Here is a 27,621-nt window from a genome sequence, read left to right as displayed (position 1 = left end):
TTGATGACTGCCGGTCAATATACACAAACAAGATTGTTGCGCTGTTATGGTGTCATGGCAAAAAATGAGTTTCTAGAAACTACACATTGATTTCGCAGCGGAAGCCACCATGAATACGCTTTCATCACAACATTAATGGGACAGTACAGAAAGGAACTTAAATTCGCGCAATCATATCTTAGGCCAAACAAAACAAGACGCCCCAGGTATCACAAAAGAAAATCCGACCAGTATGTACAGGCATCTCCATTCACTCTTCCCCCGCTTGCAACCAAGAAAAGCATAGTAATCACTGACGCCAAAGCCATTCGTTCAAGTCATAACAGAAATAGCATTCAACAACAAAGGGCATATCAGACGGCCAGCCGTCGATCCCATCCATTGATCAGCCCGAATTCGTGGACATCATCCTCCACACCTGGAACAATAACACCGTGGAATGGGTCCAGAATATTGGCATGCTCTTCGGGTGACAAATGTATATCATTGTAAGGGATCCCGTCACCAGGGCTTGCCATGCTCTCATCAGAGTAGCTGAGAACGCTCTGCGCTGCAACTTCTTGGCCGTGATGTAAGTCACTGTTGCTACTAGCGGACCACGCCTCTGGCGACAGACCCTGCAGTTCGTTTCGCGAAGCCGTACTGGTTTCTGGCTTCTGAGTGTATTCAGCAGTGATAGAAGCGAAAGGGCCGCTATCCTCACCACACTCTCTCCCACCATATATCCCGGTGAAAATATTCGAATAGCCCCTGTCCATATCACTCAGAACGAACTCCCAATCCGACACCGTAATAGGCCCAGCCGTCGCATCTGAAGGAGCAGAGCTGGAAAGGACGTGGTTGCTATCGAGAGCCGTAGACGATGAGCGAAGATAGGCCTTCTCGGAGAGCATTTGAGGCGCGTGGAGACTGTCCAGCGGTAGACTCGCCCAACTAGAAGATCGGATGTGGCGAGCATTGGGGTGAGCACTCTCACCAGAAATTGTGGCCCGACGGGATGGAGAGTCTTGCTTGTCTGTCTGTGACGGACTGGATTGACCAGTCAAGCGTGCTTTCCAAGATTGAAGCTGCTTCTTAGGAGACTTCAGAGGCTTCTGAGCCGGCGGTGACATATCCGCAGGTTTAGGCGAAGGCCCGTGCTTATTGTTCTCCACAGAACCCAAAATGCTGGCCAGTGAAGTAAATTCCGAGGCAATGGGAGAAGACTCAATTTCCAGTTGATCAATGACAGTGGCGATTAACTTCTGGCTCTCCTTCGCCAGTTTGCTATCGTGCTTCAAATTCAGGTTTTGCCACAGGAAATTGAGGCCAGTAGCGAAAATGAGCTCTTTCCGATTGAAGCTTAGAGACAGGCACAGGCGCCGCTCATCGAGTAGTTGTAGGATTTGAATGATGTGCTTGGCAGAATCAGAGATGACAAGGATAGAAGGCGATCGGACACAATCTTCTCCGAAACAGACAGCGGGTCGATGAATTAGAGAGCGGACAAAATAATAAACAAGCGACTGGAAGTATGTCAGTGACATCCTGCCGTCGAGATTATGCTGTCAGAAGAACTTACCAGAAGTGGTGACCGACTGCTCGTGACATTTGTGCTGGGCTTATCCTGTGTGAATTCGAGACGAAGATGGGCGGGCAGACCCTTTACCCACCCATCAAGCTCATCTGCAACCAAGCGCATCTTGGCCAAAGAGATATCATAATCGCCATCGGTAGGGTAAATCTCCTCCAGAGCTTTGTTCAAGACTCTGGAAGCCGCGAAAAATGCAATCGAGCTGGAGATGCGAGTCGTTTCGCCAGGGAGCGTGGGCAAGAATCCTGTCTCGGTAACATTTTCATCATCGATATCCTCGGGATATTCAATCCTGATGTCCTGCTCACGCAAGACGACAGGCAGACCTGTTAAAGCCGCAGTGAACCTGGTATGATTTTTAGGAAATGCGTTTGCAAAGACAGTATAACAAAACTCACCGATCAAGAACATATTGGCACCAGAATACCTTCTTCCGAGTTTCCGCTACGAGAGGGTTTGAAGAAAAGTTTTTTTGACTCTGGTGAAGTCTCAATTGATGACAAATGGTGACAGCGAGTCCTCGATATGATCCGAGACTCGTGTAGTCGCCCTTGGCCATGCAGTAAATTTGAGCGAGAACGTAGCATTGCAGAGTAGGGATGGAAATGTCGTTTGATAGGGATTCGAGCATCGGTGACCAATTATCTTCAAAGAATGCGGGGTCTTGGTTCGTCCTCGACTATGATGGCATTAGTCTCGACGATCAATATCGCGTTATTGCCGTCGTGTATAAACTTACTGTAGAAGCAAGGGCCGCTATGCCGAAAATTAGGTTCAACTGGGTGAGGTTGTGTTTGCTATCGCGTAACGACTCCGTGCCCAGCAAATACTGCTCGTAAGCCTTGAGGATGGTAGGCCGGTGAACTACCGGATATAAAGGGGCCCATTCCTGGAAGAAAATATTGATAAGTTGATCTGACACGAGCCGAGGCGCCGTCTTCAGAGTTTGATCAATGCGTGAACGGGATATGGAGGAAGGAGCCGCAGTCAGCGCCCTAATCGAAAAGTTAGGAGGTAGTTGGTTTTGATCCGAGAGTTTGTTGACGAAGGCATCTTGGTAGAAGTTAGCAATGGCTTATGCTTTTTTTTTTGGTGAATCCGCTTCCACCATTAGGCATGATTATGTCCAACGGTACAGCGTAGCGCAGACTTACCGACATAACCACGAGTGCTCGAAATGCCCCCACAGATTGGGGTGTCATTTGAGCTGTGCGACTGCAGAACTTGGCGAACTTGGATGACGCCTTCATTGATCGTGGTTTGAATGTCCTTGGCGGGCGCTGGTGGTGATCGGGTGGCAGTATTGGCTCTTGAATGTGTTGAGGTCGAGAAAGAATGAATCCGTGAAAGCACATCAATCTTCTCATCCTTTTCATCCAGTAGGTTCTTAAGATCCCTCACTTCCGACTCCAGCGCGCGTACTCGCTCCTCCAAAGACTCAGTGTAACCGCGAGGGAAAGCGCGACGACTCAATTTGTCGCTCGTCTTGCACTCAAAGCCGACGTTGGCACATTGAGTGCAGCATGGTCGAACGCCGTCACAGCGGATCTTCTTGCTTCTGCATCGATCACAGGCCTGAGCGATACGACTTTGTGAGCCGTTGCCGACCTTGATCACTTTCATCGGAAGTATTCCAGGCATTTTGGCGGGATGCTCTGGCGCATCTGCCTATGGTGGTTTCAACAATGGTGTGTGTCGGGATCACTCAGTTGAGCACAAATGTGAGGGCTAGCTTTGATAATAGAGACAACCCTCAAGGTGGTAAGACCGACGGCGATGATCTTGGACTAGATGTATTGCGCAGGAGAGGGGGATGTTAATGAGTAGTCAAAGCACAAGTCGGTTTGTCGAAAGATGTAAGAGGGGAAGATAGGTAAAAGTGGCGGGAGTGCGGGAGGGGGAGGGGAGGAAAGATGTGAGCGAGCGAGGCACAGAATAAGACTAAAAGCCACAACTTTTTGGTGTAGGGAAGAGAGTACCTAACAGGTTTAAGGTAAATCTGCCGCAGTGAGTGCGGGTGAGTTAAGTGAAGTGACGGTTCCAGTGCCATCGGGACTCAAAAGGGGGGCCAGGTGGGGCTGTGAGTGTGGAGTCATGCGCTGGGATCGTGCCCAATGGGAAGATCTGGCTTACAGCGTTCATTCGCTCAGCCGACACTGGACAAACATCTCTACTGAACCGTGGACGGTATTGTTAGTATTCAATGATACCTGGTGTAATCATTCCACCTAACTCTATTCTACAGTCAAGCCACTTCCTCGGCAGCTGATGCTGCCGAGGATGGCCAATTTCCATCATCAACATCATGCAAGATAACTATACCTACCTGTGTGGCTTATCGGACAGAGAATCGCATGAAGGACAACCCCTCCGAGGCGACATACAATCCCGCTTGGCAGTTCAGAAAGCCTACTTTATCAGGATGAAACGACATCCCTGCAGTGACAGGCACCTTTCCGCCAACGGAGGGTCTCAAAAGATAATCCGAAGCCACTAATGTAAAGCGAGCGCAGGGCGATTCTAGTGATGCATAAGGGCAACGCTCCTCACCGAGAGAGCCTAGATTAATCTGGCGCAGTTGATACCGAATAGACGAATAATGAGCAAGACGTGAATGCAAGAGCTGCAGACCTGATACGATTTGCTCTATAGTTCGCGCAATCAAATTCAACGCCGTGAAATATTTAATCATATCGTCATGCATCCTTCCAAGGCCATACTTTCATGCTAGAGGCTATCCCCATCGGGAATATGTAGACTGTCCAGCCTGAACCGACACTAGTCGAATTTCATAGCGGTTCGGTTCTTGCAGGTGGTGATCAGCACTCCGGGCCAGAGAAGCTTTCCGGATCCCACCGGGGCAGCTACGAGATACTGGACTGGAGAATGGAGATGAAGATCTGACTTGTCGCGCTCCAAGGTCCCTTCAATACGAAGATACGTACCGAATAAGTGTGTTAATTAGGTATCCAGCTCCCCGCAATCCTGAGCCCAAGTCAGCCTAGTCGTGGTCCATTATTAGCAAAGCCTATGGAGAAATGCGGCATGACATTGGTAATCATGATCCGCGCAGTCCCGTTTAAAGCTGCGTACCCTGAAACCAACTTCGATGCAAACCAGAGAGACGTCGGACCAGGATGGTGCCCACTTGGAGAAGGGGAAATCCGACTGTTGGCCGAACTATTGCCGTTGACTCATTGGCTGAGTTCCTCTCCTCCTGCATCGGAGTCCCTTGGTACCCTCCAGTACATGCGAAGGTCTGAATTCTCAGGCGTAAAACTTCAATTGCCACGCTGGATTTGACCGGTGTTTTTAGTCGGAGAATCGTGGGGGAATTAAACTCTATTCATGGTGCGAAGCCTCGCTAGTTCAAAATATTCTAGATACATGTTCCTGGTCTAGTTGCTGTTGAACGAGTGGGGAATTGGCATAGCGGTGGTTGAAATCATCCATTGCATGTCTATTCACTAGATGAAGAATGAGAGGCTGATAATCCACATTGGGGTATGTACCTCATAGGTTATTGTCCACTGATAGACCTTTTAAATCGATAGTTCGGGATTGCTGTCTTCATAAGCATGGCCGAGTGTTCGCCGAGAAAACCTCAGAAGTGGAGGCGAGGGTTTTTCCTACAGTATCTGGTACCAGTAACAACAATGGGCCGCGCGTTGACTGCCCACCAACCATCTTGAGGAAAATGGAGTCTGAAAATCCAGTCTGCGATAATTAAGGCTTCAGACTTGTCTTCATATTCAAGCATATAATGTGCCAAAGAGCTGACGCTCCGGCCCAGCCCAGCCCCTCATCTGCAGAGATTGGGCCCTTGACAGATTGGACAACATTATCTGTCAAGAGGTTTAAAGACATCTGCAACCTATCCAATATTCTAACCGCACGATGAATCCTCGCATCCTTCACTATTGTGTAGTAGTGCCAAGCTGGTTCAACCTAACCAGCGCCCTTCCACTGAAGCCGAAGACTCTTAAGTTGGGTTGATCAAGCGAACGTCATAGCGTTAGTGTCTGTGGTCATGAACCGGCCTATTTGGGTGCGTGGTTCGAATGGGTTGTTGCCCATTCCCTGGACAATCGGGACCTCCAGGCTCTGCGGTCTTGGCGGGATTTCCCCGGCTGGGGTAAACCAGTCACCATGAACATTCTGGACTGAAGGATCTCCCCCCCTCCCCGCGGTGGATAAAGACGCAAACTCAGATCCCGCACCCACGTTTCGGGTCTCGCCTTCGAGATCATGCCATCCCTTGGGAGCCCACGGCTGGTATCTCAAAACATGGGGTAAATCTTGATACAGATCTCGTTTTTCTTTATTACGGCCTTATTCCTCAATTTATTGGGATTTCATGTGGGATTCCCTCAACTAATGCTTCTTGAGAGATACCTAGATGAATTATTAGTAGAGGAAGATACTTATGATACAGCGCAAATTTTCCGGGCGGGGATTCCCTTCTCGAGGGTGCTTAATTTCCAAATCAGCTGTGCCTTCTGGATCTCGGCATTTGATATTGTTGTGTTTGATCCATGACTCATTTTGGAAGTTGGTGCCTAGAGTTTAAGAGGCCGAAATGAAACAGGTATTATAGTCGCCGATTGACGACCCAAGGAATGATGGCCGATATCGCAGTGCTGTAAGTCATCACCTTGTTCGATGGCATTAAGGAGTCAGTCAAGGACTTCGCAAATGACTAAAGCACACTCGTTCAAGAATGTAGTATAGCCGCAAGACACTTATCCATATCCATATTCCTGGTGAATTGGCAATGAGATAGAGACTATCGTAATCACGACTTCAGTGGAAGGGTGAGTGCAACGCTATATTGCTGCCACACTCTGCTGCTGATGGATGGTACACCATAGTTATTTGACAAAAGGACCATACTTTTACTAGGATTCGTGACTGAGGTATATTAAGTATCTGCTATGGTAAATGTATGCATACTTACTCGTCTGTACCTAATTCATGTCGTTTATACCGAAGTCTACCGGTACGCCCACTTGTTCTGAGCCGAGGCTGTAGTCCCTATACCTATAGAAGGTTAGGTCCCGTGGCATGACCAAGTTCACTCCATCTGATCATGTTATAACCGATTTAAAGGCGTATGCCCTCTGTGGGACTCACACTAGATTTATGCTTACGGACTTGATACCACTTAGTTCATCACTCCCAAGATCTTTAAAGTGCCAGCTGGAAGTTTATGCCGTGTGCGGGGTTCACCTTCTGCGGCCCAATCAAGGCTTGGCAAATCGGAAGAAGCCTTTACCAGGTTAATAGGGATAGGGACCTCGGGATGGAACATAATCACATTTTGCCGAACATATAAAGCGGTCTGACTATCCGCCTGAGGACATTCGGGGGTAATTAAGTCTCTATCGCGACCAGCAAGCGATATACACGGACGGTTGATACCGATACCGACAATAAACTCCTGACTGATTTGATTAAAGTGCTGCATCATAACCTCTTTCCTCCGCTTCCCAAGATGACAACCTTGTCTTCCAATGTTAATGCAACTTCAAAGCTCTGAACTCATATCTTGCCAATTCCCGAACGTCGACTGAAAAAAGGCCCGCGCGGCCTAGGATTCGAAATAGAGCCGATATATCGCGTTGCTGTTCTTTATGTTCGTCGTGAACCTTCTGACTGTCAAATGGAGAGGCTGCTTCCGTGTCGGACTGAGCTGTGTAGGATAGCTATGCAAGCCGCGGGCCAATAATGATCGCACTAAGTTGAGGTGAACTTCATGCCATCGAGATGCTTAGGTTGTGTTTCTGATCCATGGCCCTGCAACACTTCGTGAGCCTTGACTATGGCGATACAAGATTGGTTGTAGGAAGAGTGCCGAGTTATCTATCAGCAGCTGGCGCTTGTCAAGATGGGTTCGAGATGATATCGTGCTTCTGGAAAAGGCCATGTGCTAAGGAACATATACCATTAATTCATTCATCCATCTCCTGAGATCTTGCAAGGCATATGATATTGCAAAAGGATATTGAGGCCGATCGGAAAGATGTGCTCCGCGAGAGATTCCCATTTCACCATTCTCAGCTGGTGAAACTGTTTATGATGAAGGTCAGTCTCTAGCTGCAGACAGGTACGTCACGAATCGACATTGAAGTGAGAGACTGCATGCCCAATTGTGGATACCGCCACGACAAATGCATGTTGAGAATTCAGGGGATAATGGCGATGTGGTGAGATCTCCACGGTCGACTACAGATGAGGCCGCTGGAGATGGCATCATATCAATGATGATTCTGCCCCTCCGGGACTTGGCATCCTCGATGACCTCAAACTTGAGCAGATGGGAGAACAGACTCAGAGTTGAGACAGAGCAGACAGAAGGACAGCGAACAACGAGGAATTTTTTCTCCCAGGAACCACAGCTATCCTACCCCGATTATGATTACTAGCTACAACCCCGCTGGTTATCGTGGGTGGACAGATCAAATCTTAGCATAGGGTATTCGATCACCGATTGACTTGGAAGTAGCATTCATTCGTTCGCACTGGCTCCATAATTCGAAAGTGGACACTTGTTGCAACTCGAGAAAAATCAACTGTTGGCAGTTCCCAGTCTGGGTTGACTGTGGGAGGTGAACCAAGGAGAGCTCAGCCCTTATGACGTCGACACCGTTAACGTCACCGACCATCAACCATCAGCCATCCCTTCTCAACACAACATATTAAAAGCTGCTTGTCGCCTGCAAATTTCCTACTTCATCTCAATCACAACTCATTCACAATCGATCCAAATCACAAACCATCAATTCCACTCACAACCTAACATTTTCATCCTCTTCGCCTTCACACGAACTACTCATCTTCACAATCACAATGGCCGACTCTACCTTCCACACCACCACCCAGGACATCCGCAAGGCTGAATCTCACGCCTCCCACGCCAAGGCTGGACAGACTCCCGCTGACTCCAACGTCTCCGCCATGAAGGTATGTAGGAACGATTATCAACTCCAAATCTTAGGTCCAACTTCCTAACACAATCAATAGTCTATCGTTGACCAGAACAACGCCGATAAGGGCTCCAAGATCGAGCAGACCAAGGCCAACCTGCCTCTGCCTGACCAGCCTCCCGTCGCTAGCGACTGGAACTCCTCCGATCAGAGAACCGTCAACGTCGGCTCTGGCGGTCGGGAAGGCCCCGTCTCTGGCGAGAACAACAGTGCTCTCAGAGAACCCGCCACTGCCAGCAGCAGCGTCCGCGTCGATGGTTCTGAATTGCACCAGAACACACAGCCCGGCAGCAACGTTGGCCGTCAGGGCAAGGACAACCTTGAGGGTCTGCCCAAGGACGCTCTTGCCCGGTAAACAAATCGATGCTACTGACACATCGAATTGTTTCCTTTCTTATTTTTAAGCATGTACTATAACGAATGAGCAATTTCATGAATGAACACGGTCTCCAAGAGCAACATTTCCTTCTGTATCACGCTCACACGTAGTAAAATGACCCGGATCTGGTAGGGCTTGTAGAGCAAAACCTCAAGTCTTGATATGCCATGAACTTTCCAGGCGAAGCTGAGCTTCTAGCAACAATCCATTATCATCTTATACTGGATTCGACTTGTACGAAGGACTAATGAACGACGTGGTGGTCTTGTACACTATCGTGAAACTTAAGACTGTGACTGTTTCCGTCTATGCAACTGCATGGTATGTAGGCACTCCCGAACCAGCAAAACATGAAGATGTTTAGATTTCGATATCCATTCCAGTGTAGCCTCATGTTGCCAACATGAGCATGGAAGCGAGAAAAGCTCCTTGTGGTAATCAGGTGACGTCATGAGGAGTGATTGCACGATGGATAGAAAGGCCCAGACACGCAGACACAACATCAATCGAGATGTTCATTGCACAATTCCGACAACCCCCACTATAGAAAACATCATATCAATCTTTCGGCATACCGGAAAAGGCAATCAAGCATGTGGAGGGAGGAGCAACACTGAACCACGCCGCCTCTTCCTCCAGCCAGCAATCGAGAGTCAAGAATGGGCGGATCCCCTGCAGGAAGGGAGAGTTATTTCGGCAACTGGACCGGGTGGAAAAGATCTTTTTCCTGTCATCGATCGAGAGGTTGACGCCACAGGGCCTGCTCATTGACGTACTTTTCTGCAGTGATTCGGATGTGTTGTGCTGACTTTTGTGGGCATCTAATGTCAGGATGACATCATGTTCTTATCCATATATCGAGCATGTTGACGACATGCACCTCTGTTATCCTATATAGCCCGCTCATTGCATTGAAGAACGAAGAGCAGAAACAATCAGACAAGCTTACTCAAATCTATCAACACTACGCTTAATTACACACGCTTTTGCCCACAAACAACCTTCTATACAACCCATCTCTTCATCATCATGGATCTCCAAGGACAGCCCATCCCCCCTGGCCAGCGCAGCACTAAGGTAAGTACTGTCCCACGGAAACCCGCAGGCGAGTCCGGGGAGACATCATTCATAATAAGAGCGGTGATTAACGCAGTAGATACAGGTCACCTCCGACCCCGAGCGCTACGAACAACCTATCAAGGAGCCCTCGGGCCCCGTCACCAACGACTCCCTCGCCGCCGAGTCGGCCAACAAGGGTGGTGCCTACTCTCAGAACCGGGGTGCTGAGCCCATCGGCGTCGAGGGCAAGAAGTCCACCGTCACGAACACCGACACCTCCAGCGCCCACAAGATCGAGCCCAACCACCGTGATTCGCAAGACAAGTACCCCGAGGCCCTAGGCGGCCAGGGCAACTACCCTGGCACTCACCTTCCCGAGAGCGGCTACACCGGTGGCTCGACTGCCGCTAAGAAGGAGCTGGGCATCAACAAGGGCGAGTATTCTGCCCCCCAGCAGCCGCAGCAAAAGAACACCGATAAGGTCCACCCCCACCAGCACCAGCCCAAGCACAACGTTGGCCAGCAGCAGCAGCAGCAGCAGCAGCACAAGGTCGCCCCGGCCAGTGGCAGCGGCTATCAAGGCGGAGTTGCCGGCGTTGCTCCTTCCTACGTCCACGACGTGCTCGACAACCTCGGAAACACCAAGCCCAAGGGCAACAACCTTAAGGAGGGTGACATCCCGGATGATGCTCCCAACGCCAGCTACACCACCGACATCGGCAGCGAGAATGACCCCGGCCGCCTGGCTCAGGGTGGCTTCCAGCTGAAGTCTGCTGAGAGCGGCCCCGACGGTACCCCTGCCGGCCGCCAGAAAGGTGTCGACAACCAGCAGCCTTTCCAGGCTCTGCAGCCGGACCAGCGCGCTTAGATTGTCTCATGTGATGGATGATTTTACGAAAAAGCAAAGCGGGATTCCTTTTTCTTCATGATTTGTTTTTTGAGAGTCTTCTAGCAGGAAGTCGGTTAATATGGTGCGAAGAGGACTGGGTCCGTCGCATTCTATATGAATTGTATTTTTAAATTATATACGCAATCTGAGACTGAACATCATTTTTTGGCCTTGTTTCAAGCACAATTGAGCCTCAAAAAAAGCCTTGATCTTGTCCTAAGGAAGTTACTTGTATAAGCCTCCGGATAATGTTATTAAAAGTTACCCGAGCCCGCTTTGAATATATGGTTTAAATTAAGTATATTGGAATGGCCCCAAGAAATCCTCCATCCAAAGAGAAACTTCTCAAGCGGGAGGCAAAAAAGACGCAAAGAGAACCCCTTGAACAAGAGCATAAACCACCATATAGTTCACAGTTAGGTTGGCTTTCCGATTGCGACCCCCATCCTCCTTGCTCGATCGGGCCTGCAGAAGCAGACAAGCCAGCCATAGATACCAGACCGGATAACCTGAAGACATGCGCGTGATGACCTGCACATGATGATTGAAGAAGGTAAGCACGGCGAGAACCACTTGCGGGACCGCTAGACTCCGCAACAGTCGGTCCGTCAAGCGAGCCTGCGGCGAGTCCCGCATCTCACCCGCGACCTTTCTAAAATCTCCTCTCAAAGCCTGAGAGCCAGAAGCCATCAGGATGGCGAGCATGGGCGCAGCGAGGCCGAAAAGCGGGATGTTAGACAGAGTCCAGTACCGCAAGAACCCATTATCCCTGTGTGTAGTAGCAACATTAGTGTCACTTTGAGGAAAGGAGAAAGAAGACTGCAAAACAATCGACAATAACACACCAGTAGTGATCCTGCACGAAGCTATAGATACTCGGGATAGTTCTTCGACACCAGACCCGCGGTTCCTGGTTGGCAGGTAGGGTGCAAAACTTCTGATACGCGATGTACTGCGGAAGGATGAAGCCGAGACCCGTGCAGATACCTGCCACCCCCACCGCGAGCAAACGTCGCAGTTTCGCGTGGGATACACCCAGACTCAGCGAGAAAAGCAACCGAACCGCCTCTTCGAAGAACAGGATGCCGTTGAGGAGGCCATTGCTGCGGCACGTGGTGGCTAGTCCGTGTAGGATTCCAGCCGGGACTAGTAGGGCGTCTTGGAGAAGGCCAGAGGAAAAGGAGGAGGCGTCTGATGGGCTGAAGCTCTGCACAAAGAAAAGAGAGCCACAGAAGCTCAAGAATACATGCGCACTCTCTGCTGTCGGGGCGGACAGAAAAGCACCTGCAGGGGACAGAACGTGCAAGCATGCTGCGAGGAGAGCTATCTTGCGGCCATGCGCGCCGGGGAAAAGGGCGTAGATGAGCTGGTAGAGGACGATCACGGACAAGCCATGGGCAGCATAGGACACCAATATTCCCACAACGCTCTCGTTAAAGGCATAGTCAAGGATGCCAACTTTTCGAAGGCCTGGTGAATGATTAGCACAGACAGCTTTCATAAAAGGGGTAGTAGCTCAGAGGACCATCTCCCAAGACATGAATCAGTCGCGAGAGCCCGTAGCTGAAGGCCCATTCCTGCTCGAAGTCGTAGCCCCGATTCGCGGCTTTAGTGAAATATATAGCATCCCATCGGGTCAACTTAAGTGACACCGTTTCCAGGAAAACTGGCATTGGTGTTTTGGTCGCATTGCCGTTCCATTGTATTAATGTGGTCGAAGTGTCATACCCGGCCCCAGGTGTGAGGATGACAATTAGGAATAATAAGCCTTTCCATAGTGTGAAGATGACCAATAATGATTGATAAGGATGACAAATATCTGTCCAAGGCTTCCACGCCATTATGTCTACGTGGTTGAGGATAACGACGCGATGGACTATGTCAAGTGAACGAGCCCAGGAACCGATCTGCTGCACGCCAAACCTTCCCGCGCCCGTGATAAATGTCAGGGCCATAATAGCGATTTAGAGTGAAAACCAGCAATTTAGGCCCCAATCCTTTTCTTGAATGATTATGGACTTGATCACGCGAATTGCCATAGCAGGGACGCATTGTCACTGCTCACGCTCCTTAATGATGGACTTACAGCGAAATCTTACAAAGAATATCTTGTCAGTCAATTGATTTTTATTTTGGAGACATCCTGCCTTTTTTTCATACACCATTTGCGAACGCCGGATTTGCAACGGACATCATAAAAGATCAACCCAATAAGCACGTCCCAAAGGCCAGACCCCAAAGACATGCACTGCCTCGTCAGACAACAAAGTGGAACTGTACAGCCGTCGCAAGTTGACAAGACACATAAAGAAGCCATATAATTAGGAAATAACGAAAAAGAAATCAAGGGCGCTTTCAGAAGTCCAGCTGAAACTTCACAGGTTCACCTTCTTGAGCTCCTTCTGAGCCAGCTTGGCTAATTCCTCATACACCTCGGTGAAGTCTTCACCATCGTCCTCACCCTTCTTGCCCTTGGAGGCCGACTTGGGCACAACCATTACGACACTCGTGGGACGTTTCGTGGCGGCGGAGTTACCGAGCTCAGCTCGGGATGTGACGAAAACATATGGGATGCCGTGGTCCTCGCACAGAACGGGGATGTGAGAGATGACGTCCATGGGAGAGATGTCCGCGGCAAGAATGACAACTCCGTTAGGGACAGCGATGGTAGCGTTGGCGGCGGGAATGGGGGATTTGCGGAGAGCCTTGACGACTTCCTTCACACCACGCTTCAAGCACTTGTTGACAGCGGCTATAGAAAGCGTTCATATTAGTATACCGTGGAACACGATGAATCGCGCTAATGCATTTGGACCGAATGGAACCTCGAGCTCATTGATCTTCACGAGACCAGAGACCCAAGGCTCAATGCAGATTCGAAAGACTGATGCCATATGTGCGGATGTTCTTACCTTTCTTCACGCTCTTCAGGACCTTCTTGGCCGACTTATCCTCAACCAGAGGCTGGGCGAATGGAACGAGTGCGCCAACGGGGTTGCTGTCGACGTCCATAACCTCGGCCTCAACGACACCAGTAACGGTGGCATCGGCAGGAACAGCCTCCTCAATACCCTCCAGAACCTTTGTGGTGAGTTCCTTCTCGACGGCGTCGGCGAGAGCGGTCTTGTCCTTCTTCTCCTTCTTGTCCTTCTTGCTCTTGGAGATTCCGTCCTTCTCCGCGCGCTTCTCCTTTCTCTCGCGCTTGTCCTTCTTGTCGCTCTTGTCCTTGGCCATGTTGAATATTAGACCCACTCGAGGATTTTGTGCTGAGTCCGAGGGAGGGGGTGCGAGACGAGAAAAATGGCGATGGGCGTGGGGAGGAATAGTCGTCCGGTCTTGTTGAAACCCGCAAAAATTCGAAATCCATTCAAAATTTCGGCGCTAGTCTATTTTTGCACTGTGAGCTTGCGCGGGCGGTGAGAGTGCTGACTCAGCTAGACGCTGCTGCGGATGTTCAACGCCGCGCATGCATCCTAAACAAATGAAGCAGTTGATGAGCTTTGAGTGATGCTTGCTTGCACTTCCATGATCTGACTGGAGGCCAAGCTTGGGCATAGCTGCTCTATTGAACACCGACTGTGGACTTCTACTTAATCAAGGGGAAGGTCCAGCCGGGTGTACTCGGCCTACTCTGTCATTCAATGTAAGCTGAACCTCTGTTCACATGACATAAACAAGAGACTTCCAAACGATCCAGCTGACAAATATATGTGTAGATGAACTCAAGCCGGAACTCGCGTCCGGCTTGGGGCTCCCCACCTCCCGAATCGCCTTTAGCGCTTCCTCCAGCCTCGAGTGTCTTCCAGCTATCAAGCCGCATGGCGGAACCAGCTCGCCCATCGAAACCAGGTGTGACCTACAATTTCATGAAAGCGCAGAATTATGACTGACTGCCACTCAAAGATAGTGAAAAGGAGGAGCTACGTGTCCAGGTCAACACGCTGAAGTATGAGTTGGAGAACTTCAAGCAAGAGCGAGATTTGATGGTACTGCGCCATGAGAAAGAGCTGCGGGAATTGCAATTGAAGGCAGACGCGGACTTCCGCAAAGCTCAGGTATATGCAAGCCTTTAGCGTCAGCGAACGCGTTTCTTTCAGAGCTAACATTTCAACTCTTACTTAGTTAGCCGAGTCATCCAGTCACCGTGCTAGTCACAAGAGCGAGACTCTTGCGAAAGAGTTGAAAGAGGTACAGGACACTGCTCTCAACGAGAAAGCCGATCTGGAACGAAAACTTCGGACCCTTCAAGACCAGAATCAGTCTTTGCAGGAAGACGTCGACGATACCAATGCGCAACTTCTCGACCAGGAACGACAGTATAAATATCAGGTCAATGAGTTGGAAACGATCCGATCATCACTTCAGAAGACGCTGGAAGAGTTGCAAACCGATCTGCAGAATATAGGAATTAATATGCATAGCACCCAAGCGAAGCTGCAGGAACGGGAAACGGAAGTCGCGCACCTGGAATCGGAAAACCTCCGCCTCAAGGCTGAGGGAAGCGACACTGAGGCACTGTCGGTTCTTAAGCGGGAATTATCGGACCAAGTCAACCACATTAGAAACTTGGAGACTACGAATCGTGAACAGACTATCGAGCTACGGCATCTGCGGAAAGTCCAGAAGAATGTGGAAGTGGTAGAAGAGCAGAAGCGATCGTTGGAGAACCAGCTGCAGCTGATGAAAGCTGTGGAGTCTGAGCTTGGCACCGCTCAGATCCAGATGCAAATACTTGAAGACGAGCGACGGTCTTGGACCAGTCTTCTACAGCACAATGACCAGCCGGCAGAGCTCGATTCTCCGGAATCGGTTGTCAAAGCTCTCTTACAAGAGCGGATTGAGAAGGCCACCCTTGTTGACAAGCTGGGAAGCATCGAAGCCGGGTCTCTGGAGAAGGAGGAGCAAATTCGAAGCTTGGAGGCCGAAAAGACCAACCTGCGGCAGGAAATAGAGAATCTCCGTGCGGCTGCCTCTGCAGCTGGCGGAGCCATTGCTGAGAGCCGCATAAAATCCCGCCTCGAGAGGCAGCGCACTCTCGCTGTCAAGGAAGTCGAGTATCTTCGTGCCCAACTGAAGACCTTTGACACCGAAGAGGAGACAATGAACGCCGAACAGAGTCAATTCGACCAGCATAAATCCGAGCAGATCGCTACTCTAGAGAAGCTTGTCGATGAATACAGAGTTGAATTGGCTAAGGCGCACGAGGAGCTTTCCCAACGCGAATCGGCGCCGGCGGGACAGCAAGACGAGCCGCAGCATCCGCGCGGAGTCAAGCGACCTCTCTCGCCTGCGGATAGTGACGCCGAGAGCGAACGTCTCTCAGTCTTGTCCCGCAAGAACCGGACTCTACAGGAGTCGCTCACGAAATCCGAGCAGGCCGTGACTCTTCTACGCAGAGAGCTCGAGGCCGCGAAATCGCAGCTGAGATCCCTCAAGGCCAAGTCGCGTACTCGCATCCTCGAACTGCGTGACAACCCCACGGCAGAGGCCGAAAACCTCAAGATGTCGACCATCAGGATCCTTAAGGCCGAAAACCAGGATCTGCTCGCCCAGCTGCACGGTAACCACGCGGACGTCAAAGTCGTCCCCGTCAGCACCCTCGAGAGCATGAAGCTGGACATCCAGGATATGGAGCGAGTCGTCGCCGACAAGGAGAAGCGGATGCGCCGCCTGAAAGAAATCTGGACTGCCAAGTCGTCCGAGTTCCGTGAAGCGGTCGCGTCCCTCCTGGGATACAAACTGGATTTCCTGCCCAACGGCCGGGTGCGTGTGACGTCCATGTTCCACCTCTCACCTGCGTACAGACATGGTGACCGTGATGGGCTTTCGGACTCCCAGGCACCGGGAAGCATGGGCAATGGCGAGGAAAGTTCCATCATCTTCGACGGCGAGAACGGGACCATGAAGATCTCTGGTGGCCCGAATAGCCTCTTTGCCATGGAGATCAGGCCTCTTGTCAAATTCTGGGTTGAAGAGCGTAAGGACATACCCTGCTTTCTAGCCGCAATGACGCTAGATTTCTATGACAAGACGACAAGGGCGGCGCGTATGTAAGATTTCCTTGGCTCGTGTAGTAAACTCTCCACCTCCAAGTCTCTGTTCGATTGTATCTCGATAGCTGAAATGATTCCCCGGCACAAGAGTCTCTGGTGCCATTTTCTTTCATGAGCTTTGAGCATCGATAATCAGTAGACATTCTGGGGCCAGTAATGAATGTAGCCTAGTTGCCAACGTTCGTGTACTCGTGCAAAACAGACGCACACAGCGCGCATGATCACAGTGAACAGGCTTGCGTATTAAGTCGCGTTTGGTAAGATGTAGTGCTCATGGACTAGCCACGATTGGCACGACGTGGAGATTGAACATTTACAAGGCATTAACTAAGGCATTTTCGCTCACTCTGACAAAGGAGAAAGGAAGGATATTTTTACACCGCCATGGGACCAGGAGGCAAAGAAGCTAAAAACAAAAAAGGAATGTTGCGGGAATAAAAACAGGACAGTTAGAGACAACCACATAAAAAATTTATAAGGAAGGAGAATAGATTTGCGCTGCGTGCTTGTAATGGTAGACACGAGCGGGTAAGCAAAGGGTGGGAATGCCATACGAGGGCATTGTCAACAAAGCATGCACTGCAACGGCACGGAAGAAATTGTCCAACAGCTTTTACAACAACCATAAAGTGTAGTGCTGGGTATTCCATCTGTCTCTCGGACGAATCTCAATTTGGCTCATTGTACATAGTTATCGTAGATTTCACAGACCACGAATCGTCACGCATCCGGCCTCAGGACGAGATATACTTGGCTGCGACCAATTTGCGTAGAGTTGGAACTGCCTTCCATTCAGAAGATGGACCCGCATCTGAAGTCTGTGTGCCCGAGTCGTCGTCAGCAAAGGGATCCGTGCTCTTCTGTAGACTTTGCTCGGGTGAAGAAGCTGTGCTAATTCCTAGCTGAGTCACGTCTTCAATCCTGTGCACCTCGAATCTTGCGTCCACTTTGCCCTTCCGGGGTCCACTGGCCGCTGTCGAGAACCGGACGAGAAACTTGCCATCAGATCCTGCTGTGACATCCAATTCAGGAATCTTCCAAGTCACCGCCGATTGCTTGCGTCGGAATGTGGCTCCAGTATTAGGATACATAACAGCAGCTGTGGCATGGGCAACTTCTCGGTCTTCGACGGGAGATGTATCGAGGTTGACAGTCAATACTAGATTCTTGACGTTGATCGAACGGCCCGCCGGGAATGAGGGATTTGCGGAGTAGAAAATAATTACACTAGCTTGCATCTCTTCAATGTTCCAGACTGGTTTGAAAATGACTGGACAATAAGTCGAGGCATTTGCTGGATCAAAATGGATCTGGTATTTGAAGGCCACAGTCGGAGAGGGGCGAGTGATACCGGTGAGGTTGATCTTGTACTGGCCTCTTTGCTCATCTGATAGCTCTTTGTTCTTCTCTTCGCTCACGAAATGTGGGTTGGCAGCCACCTTCTCCAAGATTTGGAAATTGTCAAGTCGAACTCGAGCAGTTTCCGCTGGCGTGTCAGGAACAGGATTATAAGCAAGGGCAAGTTCACCAACGACGTGAGTTTTTGTCACAGCTCCTTCTGAGAACCATGCACTGACGGTATCTATTATCGACGCATTGAGGCCAGGTCCGTGTAGGTCAGGGTGGGCGACGATGCTCGATACGTTATGCAGTGTATGTCCCGAGCGAATTGACGTGGTGTCGGAGAGCGCATGATCATCTGTAGCGATACTAGGCGAATTTATATGCCTTGACGGCGCGGAGGGAGAGAGCGGCACAGGAGGATCCGACGCTGAGGGTGAGACAGGATTTTCGCTTCCGGGAACAGGGTTGGGAATGAAAACCGTATTACGGACGTCACGACGACCGCGCAGAGTGCCTGCATTGCGCCTAGATCCGGATTGTTGAGCTCGCTATGCAACATATTAGCTTCGGAAATCCATTCAGGAGCTATCTGTGCTTGGCTTACGATTCTAAGCTGGTTAGCCATATCATCCATCGCCTGTTTAGCCTGGTCTTCATCCTCGAATATTGGCTGGTCTCTGATGGTCAAGTTTATTCCACTTTCTTCCAAACTGCACATTTGTTAGCCTGTGGAGGATTTAGAAACATAGAGCAAATTACGTACCCAGCTGCTTCTCTCTGAGCCCGTGTAATCTCATCGATAGTGTCTGGTCGCTCCGAGAATCCCTCCGAGTCTACTCGTGGCTAGATTATATGTCAGCGATGGAGATCTTGAATGTTACCCGGTATGACTAACTTCGTTTGGTACAGTAGAGCTTGCCTCGTTAGGGGTCTCATGTGAGTTTTCGCCGTTTGCAAGGGGTGGCGCTGGTTGTGGGACCGGACTAGACGTTGTTCTGTTGTAATCTTCATGCTCGGGAAACTCGCCTGGGACATTCAAAGTCTCAGAATGGCCCTCATGGGAAGTCAACGCAGTTCCGGGGCGGTCAGACCCTTCTGGGGGAGTCTCTGGAATCTGCATATCGCGCGAGTCTCCCCTCTTGAAGGAAGCAAATGGGCTCCGATGTTTCTTTTCTGAGAAGAATGGGCCACCGCCAGAAGGCTGTACAATACTCCGACGGCGATTCATGACCGTACCTAACCTTTTAAGACCCCCGAGAGGAGTGCTGTGTCGAGGCTCAGGAACTATGAAAGCCAAATTAGTTTGCCATGCCAAAAAAAAAAAAAAAATTCATAGACTTCCTCGTAGCAGAATTCAAAACTGAGGGAGGGTCTACACTCACCGGGAGGTGCTCTGACTGGCCCCGACGTTTCCGAGCGCTGGCTGGCAGCATCATCCTGAAGGCGCGGCGGAGGTGAGAGCGGGGCCACAGGAGGGGGTGAGATCTGTTGCCTCCGTGGAGCAACCGGTCTTCCTCCATTGATCTTTGCCGCAAATGTTTTGATTTCATCCGCTGTTTCAACATTGAGGAGGACGTTCAAACAACTCTCAGCCGCTTGACGGCTGCGTTCTACCTGATCAGACTCATGGGTTTCCAATTGAGTCAACACGTCCCTCAAGTGGTTGAGGCGACTTTCATCTGCAGCCTGAAGCTGTTCAAAGACGAACGGTGCCCTTGAGTCCCACTGCTGACTGATCTCCTCAGCAGCGGCAACAGCGCTGGCTAATTTGTCCGCACCTTTGGGGCCCTTCTCCCTGGCCTTTTCGACCTTCTTCTGCGCCGTCTCGTAATTCTTGGCCAATGCTGCAAGATCGCTCTGGATCCCCGGCATCGACGACAGTTCACGGCTCTTGCTGTTATAATCTCGTAGAGGTCGTTCTACATCCTCATCGATCTTTTGCGCGAATGTTTCATGGGAGAGCGCTATGGATTCAGTGGCACTAACGATGCGTTGCCATGGGATTTGAAATATCCTGTATTCGAATGTTTTATGTTAGCCTTCAGGTATCTCTAGCGTGTCCGGGCGGCTAGCCTTACCCCAGCGCAGCTCCATTGTCCAACTGTGGACGATGCGCAAGTTTTCGTAAGCCTTGAGCATATACTTCTTCAATGCGCCGACGTTCCTGAAATTGATATTCTCAAGCATTAGACCGGCACACTCTAAGAAGGGAGGTTCGGGTGATAGGTAGTCTCTACCTGGAGCCAGTCCGCAATGTCCGCATTGACTTTGTTAATGGTGCGAATGCGCTCGTTAAGCACATTGGTCGCCTGGCCGGGCTGCAAAGAGGCCTATAAGTAGTACACGGCAAGCTAATGTCAGCTAGTTGTGCGATGAATCCCAGTGTGGCGTGAATATAGAGGCGGGGGGTTTGGTTGAGGCACGGGGTCGGGATTGGGTCGATCGTACCAGCAGCGCTGGATACTCCTGCCGAGAGAGATCCATTACTTCTCATAGATCACAGCTGCGAGGGCACAAAATTCGGAGGCGCATAATAAATGACCAGGGCGAGAGGGGGTGGTCAAGCATCAATACGAGGATTGATTAACAGCGACGAAGGGGAGGGAAGCCGGAGGAGCCGAGAAGCGAGTTGAGGTACAACTATTGGCGGTGGAGGAGGGAGAAGGAGGAGGTGACGGGGGGGGAAGTGATTGAACGAGGATGTGATGACGATGACGGACGGACTGCAACGCCCGACGAGGCCAGGCGGAGGAGCCGAACTGGCCGAGTCCGCATTAGGTAACAAACTAACCATAAAAGACAAAGTATGGCTGTCACATGGTCATCCCGACCGCCTCAATACGGTACGGCTCTTACGGAGCTGAGCGCCTGGAGCCTGGAGCTGAGTTCAAGCTTCTAAGGTAGGTTCAGTTCATCCAGCAGATGAAGTTTAACGGCAGTGCCGTGCTGATTAGATTGTTCTGGAACAATTCAACGGCCATCCGAGCAGACGGAAAAGTCCAGGTCTATACCTTAATTATCAAAGATCATCTAGGCGGTCAGTTGGTCTGAATTGTTAAGGACAAGTTCCCCGTCAACTCGCGAAATCCGGAGAATATCCATCAACACTGTACTTTGCTGGCACTCCTCTTTTGAGTCGCCCATTGTTTGCAGCAATGGCTGTTTCGGACTGGAAGAGGGCGCTGGGTTTCTCGGATAGACTAACAGCAATTCAGTCACTGTACGTCTGGTATCGCTGTATCATCTGGCTTGGACTCATGCTTATTAAACTAGTACTACCGCCTACCAACGAGGCTCATCCTCTGCTGCATTCGCTGAGGCTCAGTCCCAGGCGAGGAGATGTGAAAACGAAGCTTATGATCAAGCTACCTCACGAGTCAGTTTCACCCTTCGCTTCCGGTCACTGTTGCTAACTCCGGTCACGTAGGAAGAATATGATAAGCTTTGCCAGGAAGCCATCGATGCAGCAGAGGCCATTGAATCTGTCACTGTTGTCGATAACTGTCTTGATAATTTTCTCTATGAGCCAAACAAGTCTACTCCGGGCAAAGGCGAGGTGATTGGTCCATATCAATCGTGCTTTCATCACTTCGACGGTCTTCATTCGACTGTCTACAAATCGCGGCGGGCAGACAACACCGTCGTCGCGCTTAAGGTTCTCGTACCACATCTGTTGGTCCAACCACACAACGCTACACGTGAGGTGGAGCTGCTGCGAGAAGCAGCTCATCCTCATGTGGTTCAGTTGATAGAAACACTCAAATTAGACGGAGGACGCCTGGTTTTAGTTTTCCCCTTCATGAAGCACGATTTCGAACAGCTGCTCCGTCGGGGTGCATTAACGGCAACGCAGACAAAATCTCATCTGGGAGACATGTTCCGTGCATTGGGACATTGTCATCAGCTGGGAATTATACATCGGGATATCAAGCCATCCAATATTTTGATGAACTCACCCGATGGACCTGCCTACCTGGCAGACTTCGGCATTGCTTGGCAAAAGGGGAGCAAGGGCTCGGAGCCAGCCGAAAAAAAGATCACCGATGTGGGGACCACCTGTTATCGGCCACCGGAGATTCTTTTTGGCTACACGGGGTACGGAAACACTCTTGATCTTTGGGCAGCTGGATGTGTCGTGGCCGAGGCTCTGTCAGTAGGTCATCATCAGTTATTCGACTCCGGGCCTGTTGGAAGTGATCTGTCACTTATTCAGTCTATTTTCGTCACTTTGGGCACGCCAGATGAGGATACTTGGCCTGTATGTTGTTCTAAACATCCTACTTCCAGTTTCCACGTCTAGAAGAGCTAACATCGACATTAGGAAACCAAGAATCTCCCTGATTGGGGAAAGATAGAGTTCAAGAAATATCCTGCCAAGCAATGGGATGAGATCATAAAAGGAGCCTCATCCAAAGGACGTGACTTGGTCAGCAAATTAGTCCGATATGAAAGTGCCGAGCGACTACCTGCTGAACAGGTACGCCTTCCATAAAGCAAGCTTTCAAGTCAATTACTAATAATTCCATAGGCGCTGAAACACCCGTACTTCTCAAGTGTCTGAGCCCTTATATGCTTGGTCCAGCTCTACTTCGCTTTAGGCTATGGAGTGTAGGTGCATGTCGTAGAGCGAACCTGCGGCTGAGAGCCAATTTTCATGATACTCAATTGTCATGTGATCAGCAATTGCAAAGCAGCATAGTTACGGCCCACCTCGGCAATCAATGTGCTTTTCAGCAGTCAAGGGAAGCTGGCAAAACTCCCAGGGCTAGCACAGGCCTGTGTCCCGTGGGATAAATGGCAGACACTAACTTGCGGCGGGGCCTACAAGCAGCCTCGGTAGTCAGTTTCACAGTTTCAGGACAGCCACAAGTTACCACCGAATAGTGCTGATTCGTTAGCAGTGTGTGGTAATATCATGACTAGACTACAGGGGGAGTTCTTATTAGCTGATTTCGCGACGGTTTAGCCTCTTTCCACGGCACGGCAGGTCAACCTCAAAACGGCCACCTTGTGAACAGTAAACACATAGAAGGTAAGAAAGGGATCGTCATAGATCGCTGTGTCAGCTTAATTGAAAATTATGAGCCCTCCTGCAGGTGTAAAATAGGAGAATAATTCGTTGGAAATGTGCAGGTCACGACAATTTCCTTCCTGTGCGGGCATGCATGCAAATTGCAGCCCACATCAGTGTTGGGGAGGTCGCCAAGAGCATGAACCACCAATGCAATTTGACGATTGCCCTGCAGTGTAGCCGGTCGTGGAATCAATCGGATCCCACCACCACATGACTAGACTACCCAATGTTGAAAGAGCGAGTGGAGGACGCTAAGGGGACCCGAAGAACGGAGTGACTCGGCTCATCATCTCAAGAATTGGTGTTACTCCTGAACTCCTGGTTGTTTGGGCTATGAGAATAAGAAACTCGCGCATGGGGACTGGATTTGTAATTATTCAGCGGTGTGGACAATCGTCAGAAGATTAAGTTATTCTGATACTTATTCTCCGAATCAGTTGAAGAACGTATTGTAATAAAATATAGAGCTTCAGTCTGCTTAGGGGTAGCCCAGTATTTCCCGTGCATGCACTCCAGTTGCCTTAGTCTTTGGGTGGGGCATAAGGAGTACAGAGAAGCACATCGGTTTGGGTTGACTCCCGAAGATCAGGTGGGAAGAACCATCCTCATGAAAGGGTAGTTGGTCGCGGTAATGGATGATGGTAATGAAGACGATGGTTAGTCTTGCTGTCAAATGTTGCTTTTCATCTTTACCTGGCTTCATCATTACTTTATCGAGGGATGACTCCATCTTCACTACTCCGGAATGATATAAAATTAATCAAAAAAGAAGGTGGTCATGGCGGATGGATGGATGGGCGGCCTCATGGAACATGAACTCCATCCACTGCTCGTGCCGGGGTTACCGTCACAAAACCAGGGACGGTAATTATATCTCGCAAATGAGGCACAGGATGTTCCTGAAAGTGATGGGGCTTTCACAGCAAACGAGCTGTAACCGGCCTAGCGTACACCAGCCAATACTGAGCGGTACATGGGCTGATTGGCCATCCCCCACTCATTATACTTTGCCTTCATTTCGGTTCTCTGTTCGTTCCCGCAGGTCGTCCTCGCCGATTGTAATTAGCCTCGTATCCCCTCAATCCGTGGCTTCAATGTCGCTTCTCTTTCACGCTCTTCTTTTCATACCCTCGTTCCCTTTCTAGTCTCTCCCTTCTTCTCTCCCCTCCCCTCAGAACCCTACAGCCTGGAAGCTGTTGTCCTTCGCTTTGTTCACTTTGACCGGGTGTGGCCCAGCCCGCCCCGAATATACTGCACACCGGCTGTTTCTCAGCCTTCCATTCCTTCCAATCTCACATAATTGAACGCGCTTGGCTCAATTCTCTACATTCCGTGGCTGGCTTCAATCCAGCTGATGTAGTGACGAAGCCATCTGCGATTCAAATTAATTCCGGTCTGGCACCTTGTATTCGGGCTAATACCCATTCACTCTTTACACTTATTTTGATCTTGATTTAACCCCGCCATCCTTGGTGCGTTATCTCGGTGGGTGAGATATCTCTGTTAAGAAGACGACAACAAAGCGGACTACAACATCAGCTTCTTTGACCAACACTACATACACTCGTTAACAACTTTCATCATGGTACATGCGCATGCGCATCGTGACCATGTCGCCACCCTCCAAGCGCGAAGCCCAGACAACAATGATGTGACTGTGGTCTATGTGACTCTATCTGCCGACTTTGACGGGCCTATCGGTGGGTACGTGACGATGTCGCGGACGACCTCTGAAAAGAGTAACAAGGCAACAGCCGGCCTTGGAGCTCCTGTTCAACAGACTCGATCATCATCAAAGGAGGACGCAAACACGACCCATACAAGCGAGGAAACAAAGGTCGAGGCCACAGCGACTGCTACTAGGGATACCGATATTCAAGCTGCTACCACGCAGAAGGCAGAGCAAACTACTCACGCTTCCAAAGCAGCAACCAATGAACAGGATCAAGCATCGGCAACTCGGACTACGTTTCTAACCAGCTCCTCGTCTTCCACTTCGACAATGACCGGTCTAGAAGATACTGCCGCCTCTACCTCGCCAAGTGTTCCAGCAGCATCGGCCTCTCCCACCGCTACGCCTGTCTCGCAGGGCCTCAGTGGAGGTGCAAAGGCCGGAATCGCGATAAGCGTGATACTGGCAGTCGGATTGGTTGCAGTATTTATTCTCCTATGGGTCCGCAAGAAGAAACAAGGCCAGCATGTCCAGGAAGTCGAGCCTGAGAATGAGAAGTACTTGCGCCAAGATGATTTTGCGCCCCTTCCCCCTCCAAAGTCGGAAGCCGTGACATCATCCAGTCCGCCTCAGCTCAACATTCGCCCTGTTACTCAATTCGCGCCATTCGCATCGGATTCCGCCTCGAACGGTACTACGGTTGGACTTGCTGCAGGTGGCACACTTGCACCTATCGCTGAATCTGCAGTCGCCAGTCGCTCTCTCACGGACAATCCTTCACCGCCACATACGCCGCAATCGAGTTCAGATCCATTCGGTGACCCTGTCAATCCCTTCAGCAACCATGCGGAAACCCCATCTCCTCTTGCTTCGAGCACTGCACTTAGCGTCTCATCCGCTCCCGTTCCTCAAAGTACGGAAGAGAATGCATCTGCTCCGGAGGTTACCGAGGAGATCGCGCCTGTGTTGAGTGCCGCTGAGTCTGAGCCGGTTCACGAAGAAGCTGTCGTTACTGGTGTTGCGGCGGCAGCGGCTGTTGGCGTTGCAGCTGTGGCTACTTCTACTCCGAAGGCAGAAGAAAAGCAACTGCCCGTATCCCCCGAAAATGTCTCGACGGGTTCTCAATCCATACCCCGTAAGGCCATGCCAGATTTTACTCCCACAACCCCTACCCCGATGACGCCCATAGCTGCTCCTGTCCCTGCTGGACCACCTCCTCCAGCTTCCGGGCCTGGACCTGCACCAGGAAATGTGCATCGCGTACAACTGGACTTTAACCCCTCAATGGATGATGAGCTGGAACTTCATTTCGGTCAGCTTGTCAGACTGTTGCACGAATATGACGACGGATGGGCTCTATGCACTAGACTCGACCGGTCGCAACAGGGCGTTGTTCCTCGATCTTGTCTTTCTTCGCGACCTCTCAAACCTCGCCCGCCTCCGGGTCCTGGGCTCCGTGGCCCTCCAATGGCAGCACCCAACCGTCCCATGCCCCCTCGGCCCACAACGCCATCCTCCAACTTCAATCCTCCAGGACCAAGGCCACAGTCACCTGCTCGCCCAATGTCGCCTGGCCAACGCGGCTACGCCGGTCCTATGCCGCTGCGTCCTCACGCCCAGCGCCCCATGTCCCCTGCTCAGGTTTCACCTGCTCCCAGATCATTCTCTCCAGGGCCGGGGCCCAGACCGATGGTTCCTAGGTCAATGAGCCCTGGACCTTACGGACTTCCTGGAATGCAGAAACCCTACATGCCGGCAAGCGAGCGGCCACGAAGCAACAGTACCGGTGCTGCCATGGGCCCAAGCCCTCGGCAAGGTGGGCTCCCGAGTCGGAGTCCCTTGGGAGGTCCGATGATGCCACCAGTGTCCACCATCCCCAGAGCCACACCGACAATCGTCCAGAGCCCTGCCTCAGACAATGGCGTCAAGGAATGGTAAACTAGGCTTACTCCTGCTTGACTAGTGAGTGATCCATGAATTCAGGAACGAGCAATTGCTCCTGGACAAATGGAGCACTGCCTGCCAGTTTGCGACTCCGATAGGGGATATCACCGAACATGCTGAAACTGTTAATATTGCTTTGGCGTCAATACTTCTCTTGGCATTATAACCTTGTTTGTCACTTGTTACTTTTCTTTCCCCGCCAACCTTTTTATTTCTCTTGAACAGATATGTTATCATGATTTCGCAAGTATACTTCTATGGAGATGATGCAAGATACCCCGCGGTTATCACCCACACTCAAGTCTACTGTGTACTTGTTGAGAAGTGACAGAGGAGCCTAGAGTACTCAATGTGTGAAATGCATAATTATGACATGTCTGGATACCTTCCGAAAGGAACCGGCTCTTCCAAAGCCTTCTCAAATGTCCTTATTCTACTTCTTCTTGCTGCCTATTTCAGTCTATTGACTTCATTTCTGAATGTTATTTCTGATATACCACTTGTTTGTTCTTCTTCTTTTCTAATCTCCTTCAATACGTACATCTTTCCTGTACTTTGATTTGAAAGTTTTTCTAATCCCAGTCGGTGTTATTCCCGTCCTGTAGCCTTTACTGGTTGTTCTCTGCACAAAGAATGTCTTCTGAATTC

The 27,621-nt window shown here is 50.4% G+C and overlaps 10 protein-coding genes across 10 annotated transcripts; 5 read left to right on the top strand and 5 right to left on the bottom strand.

The window, feature by feature from the left end:
• Window positions 1-137: 137 nt before the first annotated feature.
• facB (C6 transcription factor FacB/Cat8) lies at window positions 138-3,576 on the bottom strand. The gene is made up of 5 exons (XM_025694556.1): window positions 2,728-3,576; window positions 2,313-2,626; window positions 1,972-2,252; window positions 1,562-1,919; window positions 138-1,505 (listed from the first exon to the last, which is right to left on the bottom strand). The coding sequence occupies exons 1-5, from the start codon at window positions 3,212-3,214 to the stop codon at window positions 354-356; spliced, it is 2,592 nt and encodes an 863-aa protein (XP_025556265.1). The 5' UTR covers window positions 3,215-3,576; the 3' UTR covers window positions 138-353.
• BO97DRAFT_83809 (uncharacterized protein) lies at window positions 3,302-3,716 on the bottom strand. Its single transcript, XM_025701094.1, has one exon. The coding sequence runs from the start codon at window positions 3,621-3,623 to the stop codon at window positions 3,390-3,392; it is 234 nt and encodes a 77-aa protein (XP_025556264.1). The 5' UTR covers window positions 3,624-3,716; the 3' UTR covers window positions 3,302-3,389.
• A 4,706-nt stretch (window positions 3,717-8,422) lies between these two features.
• Window positions 8,423-8,914, top strand: BO97DRAFT_420495 (uncharacterized protein; the record flags this gene model as incomplete). The annotated part of the gene is made up of 2 exons (XM_025696660.1): window positions 8,423-8,536; window positions 8,597-8,914. 2 exons carry the CDS (start codon window positions 8,423-8,425, stop codon window positions 8,912-8,914), a joined length of 432 nt encoding a protein of 143 aa, XP_025556263.1.
• A 953-nt stretch (window positions 8,915-9,867) lies between these two features.
• Window positions 9,868-10,981, top strand: BO97DRAFT_360821 (uncharacterized protein). Its single transcript, XM_025692380.1, has 2 exons — window positions 9,868-10,015; window positions 10,101-10,981. The coding sequence occupies exons 1-2, from the start codon at window positions 9,968-9,970 to the stop codon at window positions 10,863-10,865; spliced, it is 813 nt and encodes a 270-aa protein (XP_025556262.1). The 5' UTR covers window positions 9,868-9,967; the 3' UTR covers window positions 10,866-10,981.
• Window positions 10,982-11,231: 250 nt separating this feature from the next.
• Window positions 11,232-12,742, bottom strand: BO97DRAFT_467587 (DUF409 domain protein; the record flags this gene model as incomplete). The annotated part of the gene is made up of 3 exons (XM_025699666.1): window positions 12,412-12,742; window positions 11,732-12,356; window positions 11,232-11,655 (listed from the first exon to the last, which is right to left on the bottom strand). The coding sequence occupies exons 1-3, from the start codon at window positions 12,725-12,727 to the stop codon at window positions 11,232-11,234; spliced, it is 1,365 nt and encodes a 454-aa protein (XP_025556261.1). The 5' UTR covers window positions 12,728-12,742.
• Window positions 12,743-12,997: 255 nt separating this feature from the next.
• On the bottom strand, window positions 12,998-14,279 carry BO97DRAFT_467586 (L30e-like protein). The gene is made up of 2 exons (XM_025699665.1): window positions 13,799-14,279; window positions 12,998-13,638 (listed from the first exon to the last, which is right to left on the bottom strand). Exons 1-2 carry the CDS (start codon window positions 14,118-14,120, stop codon window positions 13,262-13,264), a joined length of 699 nt encoding a protein of 232 aa, XP_025556260.1. The 5' UTR covers window positions 14,121-14,279; the 3' UTR covers window positions 12,998-13,261.
• A 110-nt stretch (window positions 14,280-14,389) lies between these two features.
• BO97DRAFT_402650 (coiled-coil domain-containing protein MAD1) lies at window positions 14,390-17,087 on the top strand. Its single transcript, XM_025694555.1, has 4 exons — window positions 14,390-14,529; window positions 14,603-14,735; window positions 14,790-14,941; window positions 15,009-17,087. Exons 2-4 carry the CDS (start codon window positions 14,603-14,605, stop codon window positions 16,938-16,940), a joined length of 2,217 nt encoding a protein of 738 aa, XP_025556259.1. The 5' UTR covers window positions 14,390-14,529; the 3' UTR covers window positions 16,941-17,087.
• Window positions 17,088-17,230: 143 nt separating this feature from the next.
• Window positions 17,231-20,964, bottom strand: BO97DRAFT_360810 (uncharacterized protein). The gene is made up of 8 exons (XM_025692379.1): window positions 20,732-20,964; window positions 20,521-20,613; window positions 20,362-20,447; window positions 19,666-20,297; window positions 19,179-19,567; window positions 19,047-19,126; window positions 18,888-18,993; window positions 17,231-18,831 (listed from the first exon to the last, which is right to left on the bottom strand). The coding sequence occupies exons 1-8, from the start codon at window positions 20,765-20,767 to the stop codon at window positions 17,674-17,676; spliced, it is 2,580 nt and encodes an 859-aa protein (XP_025556258.1). The 5' UTR covers window positions 20,768-20,964; the 3' UTR covers window positions 17,231-17,673.
• A 474-nt stretch (window positions 20,965-21,438) lies between these two features.
• Window positions 21,439-22,844, top strand: BO97DRAFT_334804 (putative cell division protein kinase (Ctk1); the record flags this gene model as incomplete). The annotated part of the gene is made up of 5 exons (XM_025691414.1): window positions 21,439-21,503; window positions 21,557-21,659; window positions 21,711-22,541; window positions 22,605-22,760; window positions 22,812-22,844. The coding sequence occupies 5 exons, from the start codon at window positions 21,439-21,441 to the stop codon at window positions 22,842-22,844; spliced, it is 1,188 nt and encodes a 395-aa protein (XP_025556257.1).
• A 1,954-nt stretch (window positions 22,845-24,798) lies between these two features.
• BO97DRAFT_83600 (SH3 domain protein) lies at window positions 24,799-26,978 on the top strand. The gene has a single exon (XM_025701093.1). The coding sequence runs from the start codon at window positions 24,940-24,942 to the stop codon at window positions 26,965-26,967; it is 2,028 nt and encodes a 675-aa protein (XP_025556256.1). The 5' UTR covers window positions 24,799-24,939; the 3' UTR covers window positions 26,968-26,978.
• The last annotated feature ends 643 nt before the right edge of the window (window positions 26,979-27,621 follow it).

This window comes from Aspergillus homomorphus (assembly GCF_003184865.1).
Source record: "Aspergillus homomorphus CBS 101889 unplaced genomic scaffold BO97scaffold_2, whole genome shotgun sequence".
NCBI classification, from domain to species: Eukaryota; Fungi; Ascomycota; class Eurotiomycetes; order Eurotiales; family Aspergillaceae; genus Aspergillus; species Aspergillus homomorphus.
Note: the sequence above shows the minus strand (reverse complement) of the source record. Positions and strands in the feature narration are given on the sequence as shown.